The 26,818-nt window shown below is 40.4% G+C and overlaps 1 protein-coding gene across 1 annotated transcript in view; it reads right to left on the bottom strand.

Moving 5' to 3' along the window:
* The window catches only part of PIR (pirin (iron-binding nuclear protein)), a 73,247-nt gene that overhangs the window by 21,081 nt on the left and 25,348 nt on the right, over positions 1–26,818 (bottom strand). Inside the window, exons 5-6 of the mRNA XM_005871863.2 lie at positions 26,039–26,245; positions 1,308–1,392 (exon numbers count right to left, since the gene is read on the bottom strand). Coding sequence (XP_005871925.1) covers positions 1,308–1,392; positions 26,039–26,245 — 292 coding nt within the window. The remainder of the gene's footprint in view (positions 1–1,307; positions 1,393–26,038; positions 26,246–26,818) is intronic.

Genomic DNA, 26,818 nt, shown 5'->3' with positions numbered 1-26,818 from the left:
TTGCAAAGGTCCCTAGTGAGAGCTTTACTTGGCCTACATTCCTTGGCTTAATCCAGCTCATTTTCCTTCTGCCTCTCAGTCTTAAGAGTTCATTAGTTCATTGAATTTTACAACTACTCCTTATACATATATGTGTTTTAGTAAAACAATAACAAAATAACCGCCCAAATGTGTATACTTACATGCATATATATGTCAGTGTACAAGAGTAAGTGTGGATACATCTGTGATTTCCCCTAGTTGTGGGATATATAGAGAAGGTACTGCTATGGGCTGAAAGGGAATGTGGGGACGCAAACTCAAAACAAAAAGAAAAAATTAAAGTATGTATGCTACCACACTTATTGTCATAAAAATTATGTATAAGGGTAGGCATATGTTTAAGTGAATGACTTAATTTGTTTTTTTTGTACTTAAAAAAATAAGCAGAATGAAAAAAAAAAACAAAGAAGAAAATAATGAGTCTGAGGTTGATGCCTAATGACCTCAGGTGTAACCATTCTTTTAAGTGTTCTTTTTTTTTAATCTTTATTGTTGAAAGTATTAAAGATGTCCTCCCTTTTTTCCCACTTGCCCTTTCCACCCATTTCCCTCCCCACCTCAGGCCTTCAATACCCTATTGTCTGTGTTCAAGGGCACTGCATATATGTGTATAAATTCTTTGGTTCATCTCTTCCCACACCCCGCTCCTTCCCTCTTCCCTCTGAGATTCGGTAGTCTGTTCCATGTTTCCAGGCCTCTGGTTCTATTTTTTTTTAAAAAAATAAAATTGGCCTTAAATTCCTGGGAGTTTTCTAATTACTAGCATTCTTTGTATTTAAATGTCAACCTAAAGGTAAGTATTCCATAGCAATATTTTTTCAAGAAATGTGTATATCTCATCAAAGATGTGTGTACCTCAATCAAAGATGTGTATCTCAATTAAAGATGTGCTTGCTCATAAGTAAGAAGGTCTGAATTTGCCTCCAGGAACACTGCAAGTCAATAGTAGCCAGGAAGTCAGGAGACATGCGTAAAAACCCTGCCTTGTCCAGTAAGCCTTTATGTGGCCTTGATACCTGGCTAATTGTTAGGTCTTGGTGTTCATACCTGTAAAATGAGGGAAGTGGCCCAGAGGGCCCTGCCCTAATATTTTGTGATTTTCATAACTTGAAAGGACCCATCAATATTGGCTAGTTTACACATAATTTAACATAGACTAAATTCATAGACCTTTGTGCTGAGGTTCAGAATCAAGAACATTCCAGAGCAAGTACCCTCCCTCCTTTTTTCCTGAAATGATCACTAAACCCCAGAACCCAGCATACCTTTAGGAACAGGCTGGGAATGCTTTGCTCCTTGGTCCAATTTGAAGTCCAAATATAAGGTTGGTGTGCGGGTGTAAATCTTGGACTGAAAAGAAAGGGGAAACCATCAGCATCTTTCCAAGAATAGGGTTCTTCTTTACTTCAACTGGGCCCTTCTGGACGGGCCTGGGGCCTGAATCCATTATATGTACAATTCCTCCTTTGGAAGGTGCAGTTAAAGCAGGGTAGGGGGTAGGGGCTGGATGGTTTGCCATTACAGCTCCCTCTTAAGGGTCTTGGTCTAAAAGTTAGCCTTCCTGGCTTTACAATATGGTTGACAAGCTATTTCAGGATGGCAGCTATCTCCCAACAGCCATTTCTCAAATATGGTCAGATGTTAATCATTTACTGGCCAGTAGTTGCTCCAAATTTCCACTTGATATCTCTCATCCAACTATACATTTCTTCCCTAGTTCTCAATAAAGCTATGTGTTTTTTGAAATTTAAAAAAGGGACCTGTAAGCATTTTTTACTTGTTCTAACTTGGACCTATTGAAAAAAAAAAAGTGGTCTACGATTGCTGGCTTGAAAAAGCCATGACTTCAAATGTAAGAAAGGCAAACTTTTACAGGATTTTCCATTGTACACAGTGGCTTTAATTCTGGCAACAGTTAAATAGAGTTTGTAATTCAATATGATACCATTCTGAATCACTGGCATAGACCAAAATCCAAGGGATTATCACTGTTGCTATAAATTTGATGATGCCTCATTGTTTATCATAAAGCCCAATTGCTAGTTTTTTAAACTTAAAATACAAACAAAAAATGAAAAAGCACATAATGCCATATTTGGCAAGGATATAGAGTAATGAACTTTTATACACTACTGGTGGGACTGTAACTTGGTATACAACTTTAGAAAACTGCTTGGCAGTATGTAATACAGGTGAATATGTACATAATCTGTGACCCAGCATTCCAACTCAAAAGTGTATCCACAACAGAAATGTTCACCTAAAGACATGTACACAAATCTTGATAGTGACATTTTCAGTAACAGACAACAACTGGAAATAGTCCAAATGTCTTTAATGATAAAATAAATAATGAATTGTAATATACAATGGAATACTACATAGCAAGGAGGATGAATGAACCCAACCACAAATAACAAGTCAGATAAATCTCACAAGCATAATGCTAAGCGCATGAAGGCAAACACAAAAGATAATATACCATATTATTCCATTTCCATAAAGTTCAAAACAAAGCAAAACTAGCTCTGACCAGTGAGGCTCAGTAGGTTGGAGTGTCGTCCCATGCACCAAAAGGTTATGGGTTCAATTTCAGTCAGGGCACACACCTAGGTTGTGGGTTTGATCCCCTATCAGGGCGCTTATGGGAGGCAGCTGATCAATGTTTCTTTCTCTCTCTCTCTCTCTCTCTCTCTCTCTCTCTCTCCCCCCCCCTTTACCTCCCTCCCTTAAACAAATCAGTAAACTGTCCTCAGGTGAGGATTTTAAAAAGCAAAACTAGTCTATGTTGCTAAAAGTCAAAAAAGTGGTTAACTTGGGAAGTTTGGTAACTGGATCGGGTTTAAAAAGGGGCTTCTGGGGCCTGATGATGTTCTGTTACTTTTATTTTTAACTTATTTTTGTAAAATTTATTTTTATGAAGTTGCAACTTAAATACAGTGAAATGCACAAATCTGAAATATACAGCTTTTTTTTTTTTTGCTGCGTTTTGTTTTTTGCCTATATACCCATATGAGGCCAAAGAAAACTATCACACCAGAAGGCTTCCTCATGTCCCTTCTGAGTAATTACTCCCAAAATTAATTTTGCAAATTAAAAAAAGTACAACTTTTGAAAAATATGATTGATAGACAATAAATGGGCTATTTCACAGTGTACAATTGGATACATTTTGATCTATATAGACCTCTGAAAACATCAATCAAGAGAGTAAGCATATCCCATCACTCTCAGAAGTTTTCTCATGCCTCTTTGTAATCCCTCCATCTCATGCTCCTTAATCCCCCAGCAACCATTGCCTGCACTTTATTGAATTTTATATAAATGGAATCATATACATGTAATTTTTGGTCTTGCTTAATTTACTCAATAATTATGTTCTGTTTCTGGACCTGGTTTCTGATTTCATGACTGTGTTCACTTGATGAAAATGCTCTGAGCTGTACTGTGTATCACCGCGGCTGGTACAGTATTCATGCTGGTTTACTGCACTCCCAATTTGTAGCTATCCTTTTTCTCTTTGAATCTCTATTGTTGAAAGTATTACATAGGTTCCCCTTTTCCCCCATGAACCTCTTCCAGCCCACTCCCATCCTCCCCAGGCCCTCACCAACCCATTGTCTGCGTACACGGGTTTTGCATATATGCATACAAGTTCATTGGTTGATCTCTTCCTGCCCACCCTCCCCTGCCTTCCCTCTGAGGTTCAAGAGTCTATTCATGCTTCTATGTCTCTAGGTCTATACATTATCCTATATAATAAAGCCTAATATGCTAAGTGTCCAACCGTTCAACTGTTCAACCAGTTGCTATGATGTGCACTGACCACCAGGGGCAGACACTGCAACCACAAGGTTAGATGGCTGCTGGGGTCCAGCCAATCGGGACTGGGCAAGACCAGCTGGACAAGCCCTGGAGCCCTCCTGCGATCCCTCTCCAGCCGGCCAACTTCCCGCGGTCCCTCCCTGGCTGGCCAGCCCCGATCTGCCCCAATTGCCCCCCATTGGGACTGGGCTAGACAAGCTGGACACACCCCGGAGCCCTTTTTCGGTCCCTCCCTGGCCCTGATTGTGCACCAGTGGGGTCCCTCAGCCTGGCCTGCACCCTCTTGCAATCTGGGACCCCTCGGGGGATTTCAGAGAGCCAGTTTCAGCTGGATCCCCGCAGGCCAGGCTGAGAACCCCACCAGTGCACAAATCTGTGCACTGGGCCTCTTCTATTTTAATAAAAGCTTATAGTTATTAAAAAACATGAATGTGTAAATAGTCCAAAATAGCGAATCCAGGGCTCAGAATTATTTTCTCCTTCATAAAGGCATCATTTTGCAGAGAATAATTATGTAAATTCCACAAGAACATGGACATTATGGCCTTTTTCACCTAAGGCCAACCCACTGTGCCTGTTACATAGTAGGTGTCTGATAAATATTTATTGAATGATGTTTCCTAATGGAAAATCTCATGTATAATAATACTAGTAAATTTATGTACAGTATACATAGGATATTCATCAATGTTTTTCACCTACAAACAACTTATATGCATATATGCATGTAAGGGTGATTTGGTATGATTAAAGTGTACATTTGTATATTAAATTGTATAATAGAGAATTATAAATAATTCTAGCAGAAATTTATTCCCTTTCCTATGAATGTTTCATGCACTGAAGCTTTGGGTTTTAAATGGTCTGGTAGGTGGTTTTACATGGCTTAGAAGGTCAAGATGCAACAATATAGCTTCAAAGACAGGAAAGCAAATTCCCTTGTGCATACATAAATGAAACCAGAAAGACCTGTGACATCAAGTGCAGCCTAAGGCCAAAGATTCACAATCAATCTGAAGAGCTTGAAACATACATAACACAAGGGCAGCACCAGCAAGATGTAGGAGCTGATTCTCTAGAATCATTAGGTGTGTAAGGCACCATATGGAAAGAATCTGGTTTTGTCTAATGAAGACTTCCCAAATTACCTCTAAGAAGATCAAGGGTAAATGTCACATAATATCAGATGACTCCTCTATATGAGCAATATTTTGTTCTCTTCCAGAAAAAGAACCCCTGTTTGGCTTAAAGGTCATCTCACATAGCAAAATTTTCACTGATACAATGCGTAGGGCTGGAGAAACAAAGGAAAAATAAACGAATGGGACTACATCAAAATAAAAAGCTTCTGCACAGCAAAAGAAACCAGCATCAAAATGAAAAGGGAACCCAATGTATGGGAAAAGATATTTGCTAATAAAATAGCTGATAAGGAGTTAATTTCCAAAATACATAAAGTACTCATACAACTCAACAAAAGGACAAACAATCCAATCAAAAATGGGCAGAGGACCTGAACAGACACTTCTCCAAAGAGGACATACAAATGTCCAAGACACATGAAAAAATGCTCAATGTCACTAATCATCATAGAGTTGCCAATTAAAACAACAATGATATACCCCTCACACCTGTCAGAATGGCTACCATCAATAAATCAACAAACAAGTGCTGGCGAGGATGTGGAGAAAAAGGAACCCTAGTACACTGCTGGTGGGAATGCAGCTTGGCACAGCCACTATGAAAAATAGTGTGGAATTTCCTCAAAAAATTAAAAATAGAGCTGCCATTTGACCCAGTCATTCCCACTTCTGGGAATACATCCTAAGAAGCCAGAAATACCAATCAGAAAGAATATATGCACCCCTATGTTCATAGCAGCTCAATTTACAATAGCTAAGATCTGGAAACAGCCCGTCAGTACATGCGTGGATAAAAAGCTGTGGTACATTTACACAATGGAATACTATGCAAACTGTAAAAAAGAAGGATCTCTTACCCTTTGGGACAGCATGGAGGGACTTGGAAAGTATTATGCTAAGTGAAATAAGCCAGTCAGAGAAAGACAATATCACATGATATTACTTATATGTGGAACCAAATGAACAAAATAAACTGACAAACAAAATAGATCTAAAGACATGGAAGCATGTAACAGAAGTGAGGGAGGGAAGAGATCAACCAAAGAACTTATATGCATATATGCATAACCCATGGACATAGACAATAGTGGGGTGAAGCCCTGGTGAGGCGTCAGGACTGGGGAAGGAGTGTCAATGGGGAAAAAAAGGGGACATCTGTAATACTTTCAAAAATAAAGATAAATTTTTTAAAACTTAAAAAAACACATATATAAATGTCTTTCCCAACCTCTCCCTCAGTGGCAGATGCAGCATCCCTGCCTACAACAAAGAGATTAATCACAAAGAGGTTCTTAGTTTAATTTTTACTAATATTCTCCCAGAATGTAGTCATAAAAATGATCTTGACCTGGAAACCAAGTCTTTGATGCTAGGATTGCTTTTCCTGCTGACTAGCAAAACACTTTTCTTCTTCTGGGCTTAGTTCACTCATCTGAAAATCTCATCTTGAGACTCACTGATGTTAAAGTCTATCTCTGATTCTAAAATGCTGAATCAGAAAATTAATGTTTTCCTCCACATTTTCATTTTTAAAATTCCCTTCTGACTTCTCAGACTAGAGCTGTAGAAAAGTGAGATGTGGCTGGGGAGAGGAGGGCAACTAGGCCTATGGGGAGTAAGAGGAGAACCGCTGATCAATTCATTCTATTCTTGCCCTCAAACTCAGTCATCAATCTTGCTGTCTGGGCTAGCTTTTACTTTTCTTCCTGACTCGAATTTCTCAACCTCATCTGTGTTGTCCAAAAAATGGTAACTTATCTCTCTAAGACTGCAACTACATAGATACATGTGTATGTGCACAAAACACAAGGCTTCTGTACTTATTTATTCATTCATAAATTTTAAACAGAAACCAATTAGAGACATTACAACATTATAAAGCCACAAATATACTCTATTGTCTTTCAGCATGAAAAGGACTAAAGGGAAACTTTTAATTTATTTTGAAGGTGTTTTCCATCACCTTATTAACCTAAAATAGAACTCTGATTCTAATACCCTTTTTATATTGAAAATCAGACTATTGAACACAATATAACACAGGTCTTGAAAAATCAACTACCCCAAACCTAAAAGTACATTATTCTATTTCAATTAATCAATAATGTGATAAAATTCTCAAACACACATAGTTTTTGAAAAGCAGGTAGATTTTGTTTTTGTTTGTTTTTTAGTTTTTAATCTTCCATGGTAACTCTGTTGAAATAGCAAATATAAATTATATTTGTTTAACTCAAGGATAATAACATCAGCTTCAAATACAGTTTAAGCAAGCCTGGATTTAATTTTTCTATTACACACCACTGATTTGCAAAAATAAAGAAATATCACCAATAGGCACACTCTTTTCTGTGTTCTGTTTTGTTTATTTTTATGTATAGTATTAAACTATCAATAAACCTTCATAATACAATGAGAATTTAATTAAATTATTCTTTTTTGGTAAAAACTTAGCTATGTATCTATTTCCATAGAATTAAAATAAATTGGTCCATTCTAACCTAAAGTAAAACATTCCTCTACAGATGTTTCAGCATGAACAAAACAAATCACTGAAATGTTCCTCTTCCTTTTCTCTATTTTGGTCCTAATAGTGCTGGCACAGGTACCAAAATCCAAAGCTATTCCTCTTTTGTCTTTCTTCTCATTTCATAATTCTCTGTTAAAAGTATTTAGAAAACTTATCTCTAAATGAGTTAGTCTGTATGTGAAAAGCCTATTGGATTAAAATCTTAAAGTTCAAATATCAAGTAGGCAAAGCTTCTAGAAGGTGAATAACTCTTCATAAGAGGTTAGGGGTAAATTTTGGCTAACCAACAACAGGAGTACTACCAAATCCATACAAATCTTGTCTCTCATTCTCTATAAATATGTCAGAATTAAACCTTTAATGCGCCAAAGACACCACTCCAATAATGACCACTAAACAACCAAGACCAAACAGGGTCTACAAAACCACTTCCTTCCGAACCCCAACTACCTTCATCTTATATCCTTCAAAGGCTTCCCCTGGCTTTTGGTACGATACCCCTGTCAAGCTGGCTTCCTTCCTGTTTTTATCTGTAAATGTGACCTTAATTAGGAGGTTAAATCACTTCCACATGGAAGGCATCTGGCTTGCAAACGTCTTCCCAGTGTGTGCTACAGTTGATTGCTTATGTGTGAGAGTAGCAAAGGAAATCTTTCATTTTGCCACAGCTACTTTCACAATTAACTGCCACCCATTTATCCCTGAATGCTGCTAATTTTGCCACCACGCTGGTCTTCCTTCCCTAAAAGCAAGTGGAGCAATGTGTTACATATCAGAGTTGTAATAAATGCTTTTACATTTCTTTTTGGGAACAATTTCAAAAGACCCTTTGTGATGTAATGATTTTTCAGAAAATGCGCTCAAATTCTCAATCTTACTATATGTTACTTAAGCAAATTATTCTAAGTAACTATACTAACAAGCGTGAAGCTTCAATATCCAATAAGAAAAAGAAATAGTGTTTCTGCCTATTCCTGGCTGCTCACCCTCATGTTGACTGGCGCCCTTAATGTTGAATGTTGTTTTAAGTTTTTTTTTTCCTTTTGCATGGTTGCTAACTTTTGATGAATATCTTTACAGATAAATCTTTGACCACATCTCTATTTTTTTTCTTCACTGTGAAATTTTGGGTCTAAAACTGTAGACATTTTAAGGGCTCTTGATATATCTGTGGGTTTCTTACTAAATGCAATGTGGCCAAAAGCAAACTGCTCAACATGATCATGTGCATAAACAGCAATTTTGCTGAACATGTCTACTAGTAGTCATTGGTTTTTCTAGACTTGTTAATTTTGCTCACCACAAGGCAGTTTTCAACTCAGTATGTGCTCTACAAATTTTCTCTTGTATAACTCCCTATCGTTAGCAAGTTAACTAATTCCAACAATTCCCCTGTTGTTGCCCATTTAGATTTTTTCCAATATATCTTTGCCACAAACATCTAAAGCAGTGGTTCTCAACCTTGGCTGCACATTAGAATCACCTGGGAATCTTTTTAAAATCCTAATTTCTGGGCCTCCTCCTCCGATTCTGTTTATTCTTTGTTATGGGGTGGGGCCACAACATTAGTAACAAAGAAACAATTTCCGGAGGATGAGGCCCAGAAATCAGGATTTTAAAAAGATTCCTAGGTGATTCTAATGTGCAGCCAAAGTTGAGAACCACTGATCTAAAGGAAGGGTTAATTGCTGAAATAAAAGGTAAAGAAAAAGAAAAACATATCTGAGAATCTGAAAAAAAATGGGCAATAAGGAAAAAGCTTAACCTGAAAAAAAAGTTTAAAGGCACCAACTCCATAGTACAAATAGCAATGCTTGAACAACCATTGTCTAGCAGTATTTGTTTTTGAACAAAAATTCATTTTAGTAAATTGTTATACCAACTGACTTGCTTTCATCCAAATTGTTTTTTGTCAAATCACTTAGTAACTATCTGTAAATAGTACCTATGTCATCAAAATGTTGACTATCTAATATTTTTAATCTTATCTAATTTAAGAAGCAGAAGTTGATTATCTCCTTACTCTTTTAATTTGACTATCAGTTTAGGTGACAATACTAATTTTAATTTACCAAATACTATTAAACATTATTAATATAAAACAATATCTACATATATATAGGGCTTAGTACCTAACAGGTACAATTCTAGGTGCTTCATGTATATTAGACTACTTGTGTTTCCCTTTTTATAAACTATCTTCTCATTAACCTATTTAAGTTTTTATTCATTATTAATTAGTTCCCTCATTTGAGAAATACTGATAGAGAGCCTGTAGTGTGCTAGTCATTGAATATGTATATTGGTGAATAAAAGATCTGGTCAGACTTTGTGGCGTTTACTTTCTAGTGAGGTAGACAATTTAACAAAATAAATATAAAATTATACAGACTGTAAAAGAAATAGAGTACAGAGAGAGAAAATAAATGGGGACTAGAAGGCCTCAAATGAGAAGAGGTAGGGGTAAGAGGTTTCTGGGCAGAGAAAGGAGCACAGCAGGTACAAAGGCCTGGAGGCAATAAAGAGCTTGGAGGAATCAGGAACTGAGTGGAGAACAATATGTACACATAAAGAAGTTGCTGGAGAGAACGGCATGAGATGAGTTCAAAGAATTAGAAAAAACTCACTCAGGTGTAAGTCAGAGTAAGGTATTTAGGATTTCTTTAGCGTTCAATGACAACATGTTGACCCAAAATATATCTTAAAAAGATGTCTTGAGCTACTATGTGGAGAACTGGAAGGGAGTAAGAATAGGAGAGGAGCCCCCTGAAGAGGCTGTTGCAGTGGGCCCGGCCAGGGTTGGACAGGGAGAGAGATAGATAGATTTAAAATCTATTTTGGAAATAGAAAGGTTTTGTTAATAGACTGGATGTGGGTTGGGATGGAGAAGGACTAAGGATGACCACCGTGTTTTAAATTTGAGCAGCAAGTGATGGTGCCATTCATTCATTAAAATGGAGAACACCAAAAGGAAGACAAATTTTCATTTGTTTGTTGTCAAGACAGGTGGGGGTAGGGGAAAACAAGGCTTCAACTTTTGCTATTTAAAATTTGACATGCCTGGGGACCATGCAAATGTCTGTCAAGTAGAGAGAGTACACAGAGCTCAGAAGTTAGACTTGTGTTGTGAATATAAATGTGGGAGTTACAAGACTATAAATGGCATATAAATCCATGGAATGACACTGCTGGTGAGAATGCAGACTGGTGCAGCCACTATGGAAAACAGTATGGAGTTTCCTCAAAAAATTAAATATGGAGCTGCCATTTGACCCAGTGATCCCGCTTCTAGGAATATAGCCTAAGAAACCTGAAACACCATTCAGAAAGAATATATGCACGCCTATGTTCATAGCAGCACAAATTACAATAGCTAAGATCTGGAAACAGCCCAAGTGCCCATCAGTAGATGAGAGGATAACAAAGCTGTGGTACATTTACAACATGGGATACTATACAGCTATAAATCCATGAGATGGATAAGGTCACCTAGGGAGATGATGTGCAATGACAGAGAAGAGGACTCAGGACTGAGATCCAGGGAACTTGAGCATTTTAGGGGTCTTGTAGAGGGAAAGGTACCTACCTGAGAAAAGAAACTGAGGATTAAGGAGCATCCAGAGACACAAGAATTCATTATCTCAGAGGCCAAAGTGAGGAGGAGGGAGCATTCAACCCATGGAAAGGAAGAGTTAACTTTAGGGGGGTAAAAAAGACCTCTGGGTTTGGCCACATGGAAGTCAGTGGTGACTCAGTGCACTGATGAGGGTGGACACCAGGTTGAGAGTAGTGGGGAAGTGGGGAAGTAGAGATAGTGTGTGCAGACAAATCATTGGTGAAGTATGACTCTGAGAGGGAGTAGAGAATTTGGGGGCTGTGGGGTCAAAGGGTTGGGAGCTTCTCTTACCAATTTATATGAGATGTGTTTTTTAAGTAAAGTAAGGTTATTAGTCTTTAATAATATCTGTCATAAAAATCTCCCACTTTGTTTTTAGCCTTTAATCGCATTGATGGCAGTTCTACTATGGGACAGATCTATCAATCTTTTCTTTCCAATGCTTTTAAACTTAGAAAGTCTTTCTCCATCCAAAGATGAAATTAAATATTTGCCTATATTTTTCTAGTTCAACATTTTAAGCATTTTATTCTTTGATCTATGCCATATCTATATTACTATGAGGTGTGAGATCATGAGCTAAACTGGTTTCTTTTTATAAATGGTTAACCAGTTGTCCCAGTTAACTCTTTTCCCCACTTGATGATAATATTCTTTATCATTATTATGTTTGCATATACACTTGGATCTATTTCAGGTAGGTTCTGTTTCTACCAACCACAGGGAAGAGCCTCAATGGAGAAAACTTCCCTAACTAGTTCAGGAACCCGAACTAACAGAGGAAGATGTACGCCATAAGGAATTCTTGTCATCATCTAGTACTTCTCCCACAGGGCTTCCCAATCTCCTTGTCTTCTTCCACCACTTTCCCACTCTCATAGTCTGCTGGGCTTTGCACGAGGGAGAAAACCAAACACAGAACATTTTCTCTACCACTTACACCTTTACACACTCAGGAAACTCACTACCACACCCCTTTGGCCCCTGTGTGAATAACCATACCTTCCTCTTTGTCCTGGAGACCTTAAGGCTTTGAGGAAATGAAAAGTTGATTTACCACATTATTTAAATCAAATTTGCAACTCTCACTGTTTAGAATAGGCTGATGGTCTTCAACAAAATGATGTCTTCTGTCCTCCATCCAAAGCACTCTGATTTCTGAATTCTTAGTTATTTTAAAGAATTCTGATGAGTGGGAGAGATTAGTTTCCGTCCCCAGTGCCAAAGGTATCGTGGGAAGGATTAAAACCCTGTAATCATATTTTGACATATACATGAAGTGCTACATAAAGAGAAAACAAGAAACTCTTAGGCAAAATGCCAATGGCTCTGTATAGGGTGAGAGTTAGAGAGGGCCAGACAACATTTTTAACTTTCGTGAACAATAATGATTGTGAAAAATCTTGAGCATCAAACTGTGCAGCTAACCAAGAATTTTGGTCATGGCCAAAGTATCCTGCCGTCTATTCTCTACAGCATCCTTTTCAAGCAGCACTTTAATCAACAGTAACACGCTCGTCCCTCTCCTTCTCACCTTTTGGTTTTTAGGGGAGTAGTAGTGAGGATAGGAAAGCTAAAGGGGAAGAGGATTTCATAGTCCTGAAATTTAACCACAGACATGTAAATTGTGAAACTGGACTTCGATTTCTTCACCCTTTGAGTCAGCATTCTTGAACAAAATTGGCTTACAAATGTTCTAATTTTTTGAAAATTAAAAACAGAGAAAGAGCATATGCTCATCTCTTATATGACCAATCCATCTATAATCCTAAAAAGGCTGAAAAGTACAATAAAACCACAAATGATCCCCGAATATGACAATATGGAGCCTTCCTATCCCTTATCACCCATGCATGGGTAAGGTATTCCAAGGTGAGTCAGCAAATCTATTAACCAATGCTAGAATATTCCTCACCAGGCTTTATAACATTTTTAATTTCTATTAGTTACATTTGGTATTTACTAAGATTTTTTATGAGTTCTTGCAAGAAAGTGCATCAAGATGAGAAACTATTTGGCAAAGTTAAGATTTTATAGAGCTCTGGGGACTGATAACTTTGTGTAGATATGATTAAGGGGGAATTTATTATGGCACAGGGCTTCTCCTATGTGATCATTTGCATGACATTGTGACATGGTCAGAGGTGTGTGCTTGTACAGACATGAAGGTACCCTATTGGTGTAGAGAGAGAGGTTCATTTGGAAACTTCTTTCCATGAAAATCAACTATGGTATTCCCAAACTATAGAGACACTCAGCAAGTTTAAGTACAGGGGCTAAATGGTATGATAAGGCAAGGGTACTGTGCAAATAAAACGGGGAAAAATTTAAAAACCCGAGTGTGGGTCTAGTTCCTTCTACAATGAGCTGTCTGACCTTGGGAAAGACTTTTTTGCTTAGTTGGGTTGCAGCATCCTCATCTGCAAAGTGTTGGAATTGGAGAGCTGATCTCTCATGTCTCTTGCTGCCAGACATTCTGATTCCAATAGAAGTTCCAGAAGAAAAAGGAAGAGTAGTTCTTGGTCGGCTCTGAACAGCATCTCATACTATCAATTCTAGACTCATGCTGCTCTAAGGACTTCGTTCAGATCTTAATACTCTGTCCATTACAGCAATGGAAGAAGTAAACGAATGGAACGTTTCTGTCCAACTAAATCTGCTGACGGGCTGGAGACCTATGGAAGGGTCAGTACCTAGCTCCCAGCTGGGACAGGAAATGGTTCAGGAATTCCTGGGCAAGTCAGAAGTGGTCAGCTCCTGAGCAAATTACAGATGGGTCAAGAATGTCCTCTGTAACCTTCAATATCTATCTCTCCTCTCAGGCCCTCTTCGTCTTTTAAGTTTCTGTGGATAAAAACCTGCTCTTAGCAGAAAAACTGATTTATATTGAGCTGTGTCAAGCTGGTAATGACCTATACGAGCTTGTGTTTAAGAGCACAAACTGGGCAGCAGCCATCTCATTAGAATGTCTCAGTTCCCTTCAACATTAGGTTGTTTGAGAAATTGATTGGACACATTTTATGTGCCTCCTCAGAGCGTCTCAGCTTTAGCTCCTGAGTTCTTGGCCACTTATGTTGTCATCCCTAGCAGCCTTGGCCTCTTCCTGACTACCAAATTCTGAACGGCATTGATTGCTCCCACTTTGGTGGGAGATACAGCAGCTCCAGAGCTCCTGGGCTTGACCTGATAGGCCTACTGAAGCTCTGGATCCACACCCAGACTTGAGTGAAAATCCAAGCAACAAGATGTGGTATATGGCCTCCTCAGAGGCTGCCTCAGGGGACTAGGTATCACAACTCAGAAGGGCACAAAATTAGCTCCCATGGGGCAGACTTTGCCCTAAAAGGAATGGAAGATGTAGGACGACAGAAAAATTCTTCCTCTTTCTTTCTCCATTAGGAAGTCTTTAGGTCCAGTTTTCTGAACAGGTGTTCTGCACCAGCAAAGCAAGTATCTGCCTCACTTCCCTTCTCCCTCACTCTCACTGCCCTGGGATTAGACATAAGACCTGTTTTTCAGAGAACCCACTTTAAATATAATAGAGGAATATGCAAATTAGCTGGGACACCATAACGTCACAACTGAACAGCAGGGACCTGAGGCTACATGGTGCCTTGCCGGGGCGAGGGACCTACGGCTGTGCTCCCCGCCTGGCAGGGTTTGACTGGGGACCTCATGCCGTGCCCCCTGCCCTGGCACCAGGCCAGGGGACCTCAGGCCACGCCCCCCACCCAGTGGGGCTTGACAGGGGACCCGAGGCTGCACCCCCCCACCCCGGTACCAGGCCGGGGGACCTGAGGCTGCGTCCCCCACCTGGTGCCTGGCCGGGGGACCTGAGGCTGTGCCCCCAGCCCAGAGGGGCTTGACAGGGGTGGGGCTGGCCGGGTCTGGGGATCAACCAATGGGGGTGGGGCCAGCTGGGTCTGGGTCTCCTGTGTTTCTGAAGCGCCTGCAGGTGGTGGGCGGGGACTTGACTCTAGGTTCTGTGGCACGCCCCAGACTCTGGCAGGAGGGAGATTTTCATATACATTTTACTAATTTTCTTTAATCTCTGACACTTCTATTATAGAGAAAGGGCAAATAGCAATATTAAAATATTTCCTCTAATTAATTCCTTTAATGTGCACAAATTTCGTGCACCGGGCTACTAGTATTAAATAAGGAGTAAAAGAATGGATACATGTCAAGCACTCAGGACATCACTGCCCCATATAGTTATCACTAGCCATATGAGGCTACTGAGTACATGAAATGTGGCCAGTGTGAAGTGAGATGTATTTTAAGTGTAAACTGCACATTGGATTTCAAAAATTTGGTACAAAAATACAAAATATCTCATTATATCTTTATACTGATATATGTTGAAATGATATTTTGAATAATTGGGTTAAAGTATATTGTTAGAAGTAATTTCTTTTTACTTTTTTGTGTCGACTGAAAGTTTTAAATTACATATTGGCCTCATAATATTTTCATTGGACAGCTCTGGGTTTAGAAATTAGTAACCTGTGAGCCCACAAAAGATATTAGCCATTTTCATTTCCTTCCCCAAGAAGTTCTAGAGATTTGCTATCAGTAAAGACTAATAATAAAAGGGAATGTGGGAACAGAAAGGAAGACACGAAAAAGGAAATAAATATTTGTTAAGTACCCTCTTTGTCCATAGGCACATTATATAACATACATATAATTCAAATACTATTCATTATTATCCCTATTGAGCAGATAAATAAAAGCTCAAAAATTATTTTCCTAAGGTCACAGAGGCATTAAACAACAGAGCTAAAATTTGGACCCAGGTCTGGTCTACTTGACTCCACAGTCCATGTACTATTCAATCTACCATACTGTCAAAGGATTGACTCTCTGATGGTACAGTTTTGATAATGTAATAGATTTTTCAGCTTATGTTAGGGCTTTCTTTACCTGTCCAGAGGAGCAGAATTCTTAATTAAGCTTCAAGTAATCAGAATTATATCTGACACCAAATTTTCTCAGTACATTTTAGTATGAGTTTGACCCAATTGTTCAAAAGCTACATGATCCCAAGAACTTGTGCTGCAGTCAAAATAAAGTAGTGTTTACAGCTATCAACAGCATAGCTTTCTACAGTATATATGCCAATACAGTTCTTTAAAATACTGACATCGATCTCATGTATATCCACAAGGGCTCAGCTTTTAATGCAACATACAAGAGCCTCTGAAGCTCCCTGAAGCTGTCCTGTATATTTCACTGTGGCTAGAGAACATATATGTAATGTGTTCCTGGGGAAAGACTTATTATATCCAAAAAGTATAAGCCTTGACAGCCATAGAAGTGATTACACTAATATGCAAAGTGGTCACTCATCTTTATTGAAGGTGATACCTTGTTGTTTTTTTATAGCTTTCATTATCCTCTTAGTCAAAATTTCCTTGCTAATTTTCAATCCCAATTACTAGGGCCAATGATGTATGAATGGCACAGATGTAACTTCTGGTTTAAAAGTGCACCTATCCCTTCATTTACTGGCAAAGTAGGGCTTGTCAACACCATTGGAATGTACTTCCTAGGTGATTAGGTCAGCAGGGACATCTTGAAGGACTAAGAACATCTGGCACCCTTTGTACACACCAAGAATTGTATTTCTGGGATGAGTGGGCTGCCCTGGGCAAGAGCAAGCTTTTGTACAGCTGATCTGATCAGATGCAGACCACTGTTTATTTTAACATTCCTAACTGCAAATGAAGTGCCAACTATGGCTGCCTACCACAGGACAAGTCTTTGAAGTGCTGGGTGCATTTCTTTGGTGTCCTCTGATTTACAACAAGACTAACAGACCTAATTGTGCCTATTCTCAACATTGAATCAGAACCAAGTTTTGCACTTGTCTGTGGAATGATACCGATCATCTGCTTGGGCTACATGGTGTGTGTTGGGCAGGTCCTATACAATGAGTTGCTTTGTAAAATTCAAGATGAGACAGGACTGCACACAGCACCCCTCCCTACCCTAACCACAAACCATGCTATGGAAAACCCTGGGAGAGAGAGATGCAGGACGATACATACAACCAAAGTCAGCCTTAGGCAAAATCCAGGAATAGACAAACTTGGTTTTAGATTTCCCTCCAGCCCAATATTTTGCATCATTTCCCTTTTCCTGTCACAACCCCACCAAATTTGGTTGCCTATGCAGCACCCTGTCCCATCACAATCCCCACACACTTACTACACTCCTACTATCCAAGCCTTTTATACAAATCACTAGAGGCCCAGTGCACAACATTTGAGCTCAGGGGCAGGGTGGAGGGGTGGGAGTGGTCCCTCAGCCCGGCCTGCACCCATGGGAAGCAGCTCTACGCTGGCAGTCAGACATCCTTAGTGCTGCCACAGAGGCGGGAGAGGCTCCTGCCACCACCCCTGCACTCGCCCCGCCATCAGCCGGGCTTCTGGCTGAGTGGTGCTCCCCCTGTGGGAATGCATTGACCACCAGGGTGCAGCTCCTGCATTGAGCGTCTGCCCCCTGGTGGTCAGTGAGCATCATAGTGACTAGTCGTTCTGCTGTTTGGTCAATTTGCATATTATCCTTTTATTATATAGGATACTTATATAGTATTGTAAGACACGACCTCTGCCCCCTCTCTTTTCTTTCTTTCCCTCCCTCCATCCACACAAGCAAAATCATTTCTCCCTCCTCCAGATTACCATGCAAGTTTTACATACTGCTATTTTAGCATTTCTCGTATCACATTATACTGCTGATGTTTATCAGTTTCTCTCCCCAGCTAGACTGTGATCTTGATGACAATGGTTGTATCTCATTCATGTATCTCTAGGGCACTGCATGATGTGCACTCAGCAGGTGCCTAATGACTGAATGAACAGAGCTCATAGAGAAATGGGACACATGAATTAAATAACTGCCACCCCAAAAACCTTATGTGTGGTTGACAGATGGCTATGTGGATCTAGGGCAGCTAAGAAGGCTTCGCTGAAGAGTGGGGACGTACGCTGGACTTTGGTGAATAGTGGCAAGGAGACGGAGATGGTGAAATCAACTCCACATTTCTACTTTGCACTTGATAATATCCCTCCCCCTCAAATGCTCTGTTTCCCCTTTGCTCTATGTCAAAGGGAGCCCAGAAGGCTCTCTGCCTTATGCTGGAATTTCATTTCCTCTCTCCCTACATTCGCCCATTAAAATACATTTATTTAATGTCTCAAAAGGGAATTTCAGCCAGAATTCATTGTGTGATTTTGACTCTCGTAGATGGGACTTTTTTTTAGAATTCCTCATAACATGTAATTAAACATGGACCAAAAAAGAAAAATCAATGTAAATAAAAACCAGAAGAAAATGAAATGGTTATCAGAAACATAAAATTGCATTGTTAAAAATCTTGGATTCCTAAAATGATCAAACATACTAGTTCTCTAGAAACTACCTTATAGATAATGGACATCTATTTTTTTAAATGTCCATTCAATGTTTAATGTAACAGTATTTTTCTTTGCTCTTGTCTTTTGCATTTGTACCTATTTTTCTTACACTGAAAATCTTGATTCCTAAAAATATAACAAATTTACTCATTTGTTTGATTTTAAAACTGTTTTAAAATTGTAATGCTGCCCTGGTTGGTGTGTTCAGTGGTTAGAGCATTGGCCCACACACTGAAGGGTCTCAGGTTTGATTCCCAGTCAAGGGCACGTACCTGGGTTGCAGGTTCAATCCCCGCCCCTGGTTGGGGCCAGTGTGGGAGGCAACATCAATGTCTCTCTCTCTCCTCCCTTCCACTCTCTCTAAAAAATCCATGGAAAAATATCCTCAAGTGGCCCTAGCCTGGTTTGGCTCAGTGGATAGAGCGTCGGACTGTGGACCGAAGGGTCCTGGGTTCGATTCCAGTCAAGGGCAGGTACTTGCTTGTAGGTTCCTCCCTGGCCTAGAGGCAACCAATCAATGTGTTTCTCTCACATCAATGTTTCACTCTGTCTTTCCCTCTCTTTTCCACTCTCCCTAAAAATCAGTGAAAAAATATCCTCAGGTGAGAATTAAATATATATATTAGAGGCCCGATGGATGAAACTTGTGCAAGAGTAGGGCTTCGTTCCCCCGGCTGCCGGCACTGGCTTCCCTCTGGTACCCGGGACCGGGCTTCCCTCGCAGCCCCAGCTTTGTCTGGAAGGTCGTCTGGAAGGATGTATACACACACACACACATACACACATATATCCTCAAGTGAGGATTAAGAAACAAAAAATTAAAAAATAAAATAAAATTGTAATGCCAGTATGAACAACAATAAACTAACAAACAAATTAGAAACAGTTTCATAGAGAACAGACTGACAGCTGTCAGAGGTGAGGGGGGTTGTGGGGTTATGTGAAAAAGGTGAAAGGATTAAGCAAAAAAAACACACACAAAAAAACTCATAGATACAGACAACAGCACGGTGATGACCAGAGGCAAAGTGGGGGTGGGGGGTAGAAGAGGGTAAAGAGGGCTAAATGGTGACGGAAGGAGACTTGCCTTGGGGTGGTGAACACACAATGTAATATACCGATACTGTACTATAGAACTATACCCCTGAAACCTATATCATTTTATTAGCCAATGTCACCCCAATAAATTCAATTAAAAAAACTATGAAGTTCAAAAGTTTGTGCTGTTCTTTTTGTCTTTAGTATATTTCCCATTAAAAAATGTACACTCAGAGAACTATGTTTAAAAGCCCTTAAAATAAATAATATTTTCTCTGTGTGGTAATGTTGTTGAGATCTTTACACAAATGTTAGGTTCTTCATTTGTTTCCACTTGTTTTTCATTTTAATGTTTTTTTTTCTGTTCTGGTTTAACTTGATGTTTTAAATATGTGTTTACATTTTCCAAATGAAAAAGAAAAGACATACTGAGCGAAGTCTCAGGTCCATCCTTACCCAACCCCTCAGCCCAAAGGGAATGTTTTTAGAATCTCCAGTTCTTAAGTCTATCACAGAGCACTGATTTATAAATAAAATAAATTAACAGAGAGGCCTTTGGAAGGGAGAACTCCTTTCTGAGCAAGGGTTGTTTTCCCTCTGCGAGCGCTGGGGGACAGCTGGAGCCCGTTATCACACGCTTCCTGTCACAAACCCACTGCCTCCAACGCAATCTCTGCCATTAGGAGAATATCTATCATTATTTTTTGAACTAGATCCATGAACTTGCTGGAGTACTTTAAAGGCAAAAAGAGAAAAAAAAAACAAGGTGTGCCTGTGCTACCTGTTTTCCTGATTTAATAGTTTTTAAAATGCTATTTTGAGAGTTGTTCTTTCAAGCTCTCCCTATACCACAAAGTGAACAGAAGCCAACTCGGAAAGGTAGGTGAGGGGAAGAGCTGAGAATTTGAGGTCAACTGCAAAGTTAGCAAGATCTATTTAAAATGTGCAACATGCATTCAAAGAATCCAAATTTTCCCTGAGATAGAGAAATAGGTACAATGCAAAAATGTTCTAAGTTTACTCTCTAGTATTATGATTGTCAAAACCCCACTGCTGCTTGGACATGCTATAAAAGTATTTCCCTGAAAGCTACATAAACTGTAACTTTTAAATCCAAGTAAGGTAGAAGGAATACTGACAAATTGTGTATCGCTAATAAGGTGTTTCAAATGAAAGCAAAAGCTGGAAAATGTGGTTTTCTCTCTGGTTTCTCAGGTGTTTCTCCCTAGTTCTGGTCTAGGACAGTGTGTGTGTGTGTGTGTGTGTGTGTGTTTCTGCATGTGTGGACGCCAATGGCCTGCCACAGCCCGGAGACTCTATCAGAGGTGACAACCACAGACTTGGTTATACATTTCATACCAACCCACAACCAACACAGGCTGCTTAGTGAGCAGGTTGCTTTTGGCTCGGAGAGAATTGCCCAAGGAACACAGGGTCTTCCAATGCCTGCTGGAGCTAAACCAGGGTAAAGAACGGATATATCCAGCAGGGATGCATTGAAAGCTGCTATGTGTTCCCCTATTTGAGATCTAGCATGCCCTGAAAGCCCACAGTAAAGATGCTAAAGCAGGCCAGACGCCTTCCTGTGGACCCCCAAAGAGAATCACGAGCCCCAAACCTCTGCTCCTCATTGTTGTCACTGTTTCAATTTAAGAAACCTGCAGGAAACAGTTTGGGTCTTGAAAAACAGCCTGGTGTTCACTTTTAAAGGAAAAACATCAATCTGGTTTTCATTTCCCTACTACCTAATCCCTTAAATAGTTTATTTTATTTTAAAATATAGTTTAGCTTATTTTATTGTTCTCTCAACTCTTTAGTTAGCTCATATTAAGCTTATTACAGTAATTCTTAATCCCTATATTGTCTTATCTTCTTACTACTTTGCCCACATTTCTCTCATTCCAGCATTCCTTTACATTTTAATGATTTCACTTATGGACCCAGAAAAATATTTCTTGATTGTCTTGTATGTATCAGGCATTGATTCAGGCCCTGGAGACACCATGGTAACAAGATCTGAGTGAATTACACGAGGCTGTTTTGGAAACTGAATGTTTAAACGTTTGGTTATCATCCAATACATGAATACTAGTATACAGTCTGTCCTTCAGAAGGAAGATTCTTTTGTCACAATTCTAGGGCACACGAACACTATGCACAGTTTTTGCAAAGGAGTATTGTTCTAAGTTTGTACACATATTAACCAATTTAATCCTCCCAGTGATCCTCTGGGTCAGTATAAGCACCTCCATTTTCAGATGAGTACCCTGAGGCCCCGCAAGCCTAAGTGACTTCTTTAAAGTTAGTCAGTGGTGGTGTTGGCCTTGACCCAGGCAGTCTGGCTCTGGATTGCCTTTTTCTGACCCCACTGGGGCTGAGGCCTCCTTAAGTTTTCCTTCTGACATAATGGAATTTAAAACAGCAGGAGGCAAGTAGAGGCATTTGCTGGAAAAAGAATCATGTTTCAGAGAAAACTGGCAATAAATATTGCTGATTGGCTGCCTGATAAGGATGGAATGGGGTTTGAAGGATTTCATACTCTCGTGAAATAAACATGTGATTTTGACCTTCCAGAGGTGACAGAAACTATTCTAAGTATCCCATCTTTATCTCCCCCGCCCCTTCAGCCTTCACTTTAGACTGTGTTCTTCTGGCAGAATCTTGCTCAAAATTGGCTGTGGCTTCCCAAGGGCTGAAACACATATAAACTGAGAAACAGGGACACATCTGTCTTGGGACTAGCAAAAGGACAGCTGAGTTGCTTGCAAAAGCTAAATAGTATCTTGCACAAAACCCCCTCGCCTTTTTTGTGGGTGTAGGGACTGAAGTCCAGAAAGGTTAAATAAGATTTGCCAAAAACCACAGAGCTGAACCCTAAAATCTTCTATAAGCTCATAATCAAACTGGTCCTAGTGATGAGTAAGCCCCCTGTCTTGGATGTCATGGTCGTTACACACATTACAAATAGTGGTCCTAAGACCACAGCTTCAGCATCACCTGGGAGCGGTTAGAAATGCAGACACTCAGGTCTCACCCTGACCTGCTAAATCAGAATCTGCGTTTTAACAAGACACCCAGGTGATCATGAATTTTGAAGTTAGAGAAGTGCTGGAATGATCACTAATTCCATTTTCTAGATATTTTACTTGTGGGGGTGGGAGTTGCTGTTGACTCTATATTAGTTACTAGAGGCCTGGTGCATGAAAATTCATGCACTGGAGGGGGGTCCCTCAGCCTGGCCTTCCCCCTCTCACAGTCCAGGAGCCCTCAGGGGTGGGAGGCGACCCAGCAATCAGGGGAAGTGATGCCCCCATCACACCTCTGCTGCTGCCACTGCCGGCAGTGCAAGCCTCGGCTGGCCCTGGTTACCTGAGCCTCAGACAGCCCTGGGCAGCTGGGCAGCTGCCATTTGAGGCTTGCCTGTGCCTCGGGCATCGGCTGGGCAGCTTCCATACAAGGCTTGCCTGTGCCTCGGGCTGGCCCTGGGCAGCTGGGGGGCTGAAGGGACTGGGGGACTCCGGAGGCAGGCTCAGGGTGGGCCCAGCCTTGCCATGTGCCTGCCACCCCAGCAGGGCTGAGGGGACTGGGCGCCACCATCTTGTGGCCGTGGGCGCCACCATCTTTGCAATGGTGGGAGGGTCAATTAGCATATTCCCTCTTTATTAGGTAGGATAAGCACATCAATCTCTTGAAAAGGTATATTCTCAGCCCCACTTGGTAATTTAACCTAATGTTATCTTCAGTTTGTTTTATGGAACATCTAGGCTTTTTATGATCCAGTCAGTCCTTGGTGAGCATAATTTAAGGTTTCAGATGTAGAAACCAATGTTTTTATGAGATCCAGAAAAAAATGGCCAATAGTCCCCCATCTTTACACTGACTCATGCTGGTGTCTTTTTCTTCAAAGCAAGTTAATTACCTTTGTCAAATCCCAGCAAGTCCCTTTAGCATAATGAGTACACATAAATCTCAGCCCAGCTCCTACCCAAGGTAACATGAAGTAATCAAAATAATAATAGTAACAGCGACTACTTATGTGGTGCTGACAATGTGTCTGATGCTGTTTTAGTAGTTTAATGTATAAAAAACTCACTTAATCCTCTAAGCAATCCTATATGATGGATGAGAACCCTGAAACACAGAGAGGTTAAGTGGCTTAACCAAAACCACACAGCTGCTTCACGGGGGGAGTTCTAATCTAGGCCATTGGTCTCCAGCATCCATACTGGTACTCACAACAACACATTGTTTCTCAAAATTCAAATTAATACTAAACAGGGTTGGAAGAGTTCCTTATTAAAATTCTCTCATAATAAAAACCATCATTGACTTAGGAAAATGTAATTCACTTCAACAATTTTACTCAACAAAAATAAGAAAACTTAGAGGCCAGCAGCTAACAAGACATTATTTTACAAAGTTAAAACATTACCGTTCATCTCTAATTCTTGATTATGACTGCAAGACTATGCAGTCTGCTGCTTGGAAGTGCTTTAAATGTCCTTGTGCCTGTAATTGGAATCAGCTCTGACATTAAAATGGCATTGTGTTTTCTATAAATGAAAAGCAGTTGTGAACTCGGAGGATTTGTGATATTGCTGGCTTTGCTTGCCTATTAAATCAGTGGTCTCATTTCTCCTTTTAGCTGCAGACAGCTCAACACTGTTTGTAAAGGAAATGTTAAGGACAATTCCACAAAGCCTTGTGCTCTGGTTGAAGTGGAGACGGAGGTATCTCCTGACATGTCCCTAGAACATTAGAGTCCTGGAAACATGGAGTGAGAAGCCCCATAGGAAACAGAGGATGCAGCTTCTCATGTGCATGAATTCAGCTCTCCTTAGGCCTCCCTGACTGACTCCACACATAGCTACGTCCTTTGCCTTACACCAGAAAGACCCCACAGTATCTGAATTGTCTTCTGTGGTGTTGAAGGGAAGGGAACTCTTGCCATACCACTGGAAAGGGCACTGCCCAATGATTGATGAAACAGAAATGAGTCACAGAAATACAATGAAGGGTCATTTTCCCAACTGCAAAGTACACATAGAGAGCAGGCAGATATATTTGCTTAATAGGGAGCACATTTTGATTCTTTTTCCTTGAATTACTTCTGTTTGCACTGAAAACACAAAGCAAAATAATGCACATGCCCAGGCCTGGTACAGGTAAAGAACTGTGGTTATAGCGTAGGAAATACAAAATCTGTAAGGCCCAACCAAAAATCATGAACATCCTGTTGCCCATGAAATGCACCCCACTGAGTGGTTGGCTAGAAGCCACTGCCAAGCCATTGTCCCTGTGGGTGTATCTAAACAAAATTTAAGTTTATATAAATTAGTGTGTAAAGTAGTTTGAAGTGCTGGCTGCCTACAGGGAGAATGGCAAAGTGGTTCCTAATTTCTTGATGCTCTCAGCTCCTGTTGGCTTGTGTGAAGCTGGGTGTCACGACCCCTATCAGGTCCCCTGGGATCCCATTTCTGTGCCCCCCCCTCCACCCCAAACTCAAGGGCCATGAGTAATGACTTGGGGTAAGACAGCATGAAAGCCCAGCTGCCTAGCACTGGGGTGGATCAGGACAACTTGGAGGTGGACTGATCCTTGAGTGCCCATCCTCTTTGGGACTTTACCTAAGATGATACCCTTGCTTGGCTCATGCCCTTCCTATCCTGGCTCCTTTTACTGCCCCCCAGGGGAACTTCCTTTAAAATCAGTTACACATGAATTCTCATCTTGGGTTTGCTTCTGGGAAACCCTACCTAAGAGACCACTGTATGCAGCTAACTCCCCAGCTGGCTGCTATTTCGAACTTGGCCTCCCCAGCAGCAGTTCTCATGTGCATCTGACATAGTACCTAGCATACCCTTTTCCTACCACAAATCTATCCATAATCTTTAGCGTCAGTTGATCTAACGTGATTAAAATGGTGGGAACCTAAGCTGAAATATTATAGTCTTAGTTGAGAAGAATGTACAGGGTAAAACAAGTACGGGATAAATAAATGTTCAAATTAATTTTAAAATAAACCTTCAGGAAGTGGAGTTGTTGTTTTTTTGTTTTGTTTTGTTTGTTTCTTAGAGTTGGTGATCTTGCAGTTCCAAGGGGCTATAAACTTGCACAATAAGCAAAAGGAAAGACATTAAATCTGCACACACATTAAGATATACCTTGAAAATTGCTTTTTGACCACATTTTTAATATGATCTTGTTTTCTTATAATTTTTCTAACTCTCTGGGTTTGCATGTGGCAAAAATTTCTGGGTCCCATTAGGTTCCACTTATTCTGACACCTCTGAAGCAAGTCCATCCCATGAACTGTGGCACATGAACTGTGATAAACCCAGTGAGAACTGACAATCCAGACAGGGCCAGCCTATGTCATTGAGCAACTCAGCTTTCACAAACACACAGCAGCATGGCTTACCTTTACTCCCAGGGCTTCTCCAGAGATGACAGCAACTGTCACACCATCCTTACTGGGTTTAGGAATTTCTTTACTTTTCAGTTCCTGGTACTGAGGCTCTACCATCTTCTCTGAGCTCCTCAAATTAACCCATAGTTGTAGGCCATGGGCTGGCTCCTCTGAGCATGGCATCTCGGCGTGAAGAATGCCTCGGCCTGCAGTCATCCACTGCAAATACCAGACCAACAAGAGGGAAATGTAACCCAGGCTTGAATAAGGCTGCAGGTGGGACCATTATGACACAGTAACTAAGTGAGGTACCTTACAAGTGCTTATTTCACAGCCCTGGGCCTCGTGAGGAATAAGAAAACAATGATAACTTCTGGAATCCTTTCTAGTTTTCCCAATGTATCCCATGCTTCCTATTTTAAATCAAAGCATCAGATCTGAAATTCATACTAATAGAAGGAGTCTCTCTTTAGTATCCTGAGTCTTCAGCTGAGCACTGAGATGGGGAGATTCAGGCAGACAGTATATTGGGAATTGCTCTTGGGAGCATCTTAAGAAGAAGAAGAAAAAGAAAGCATGACTGGGCAGGGGGAGAAGCCAACCAGCAATACAGTTACAACAAAGGCCTTAGCCAATCTAACAGGGAGGTCTGAAGTTGGATAAACCTTCAGAATTGCCCCAAATTAAGATGAGGTAGCCAGGTTTTTATCCCCACATCAGCAAGCCAGTGACTGTGCGCCAACCCCCCGTTGGGAGCACAACCTTGGAAGAGGCAGTTCTTGCTGCAGAGGG

Source organism: Myotis brandtii, unplaced genomic scaffold, assembly GCF_000412655.1.
Source record: "Myotis brandtii unplaced genomic scaffold, ASM41265v1 scaffold359, whole genome shotgun sequence".
Taxonomy (NCBI): domain Eukaryota; kingdom Metazoa; phylum Chordata; class Mammalia; order Chiroptera; family Vespertilionidae; genus Myotis; species Myotis brandtii.
The sequence above is the reverse complement of the archived record's forward strand: the minus strand, read 5'-3'. Positions and strand labels throughout refer to the sequence as shown.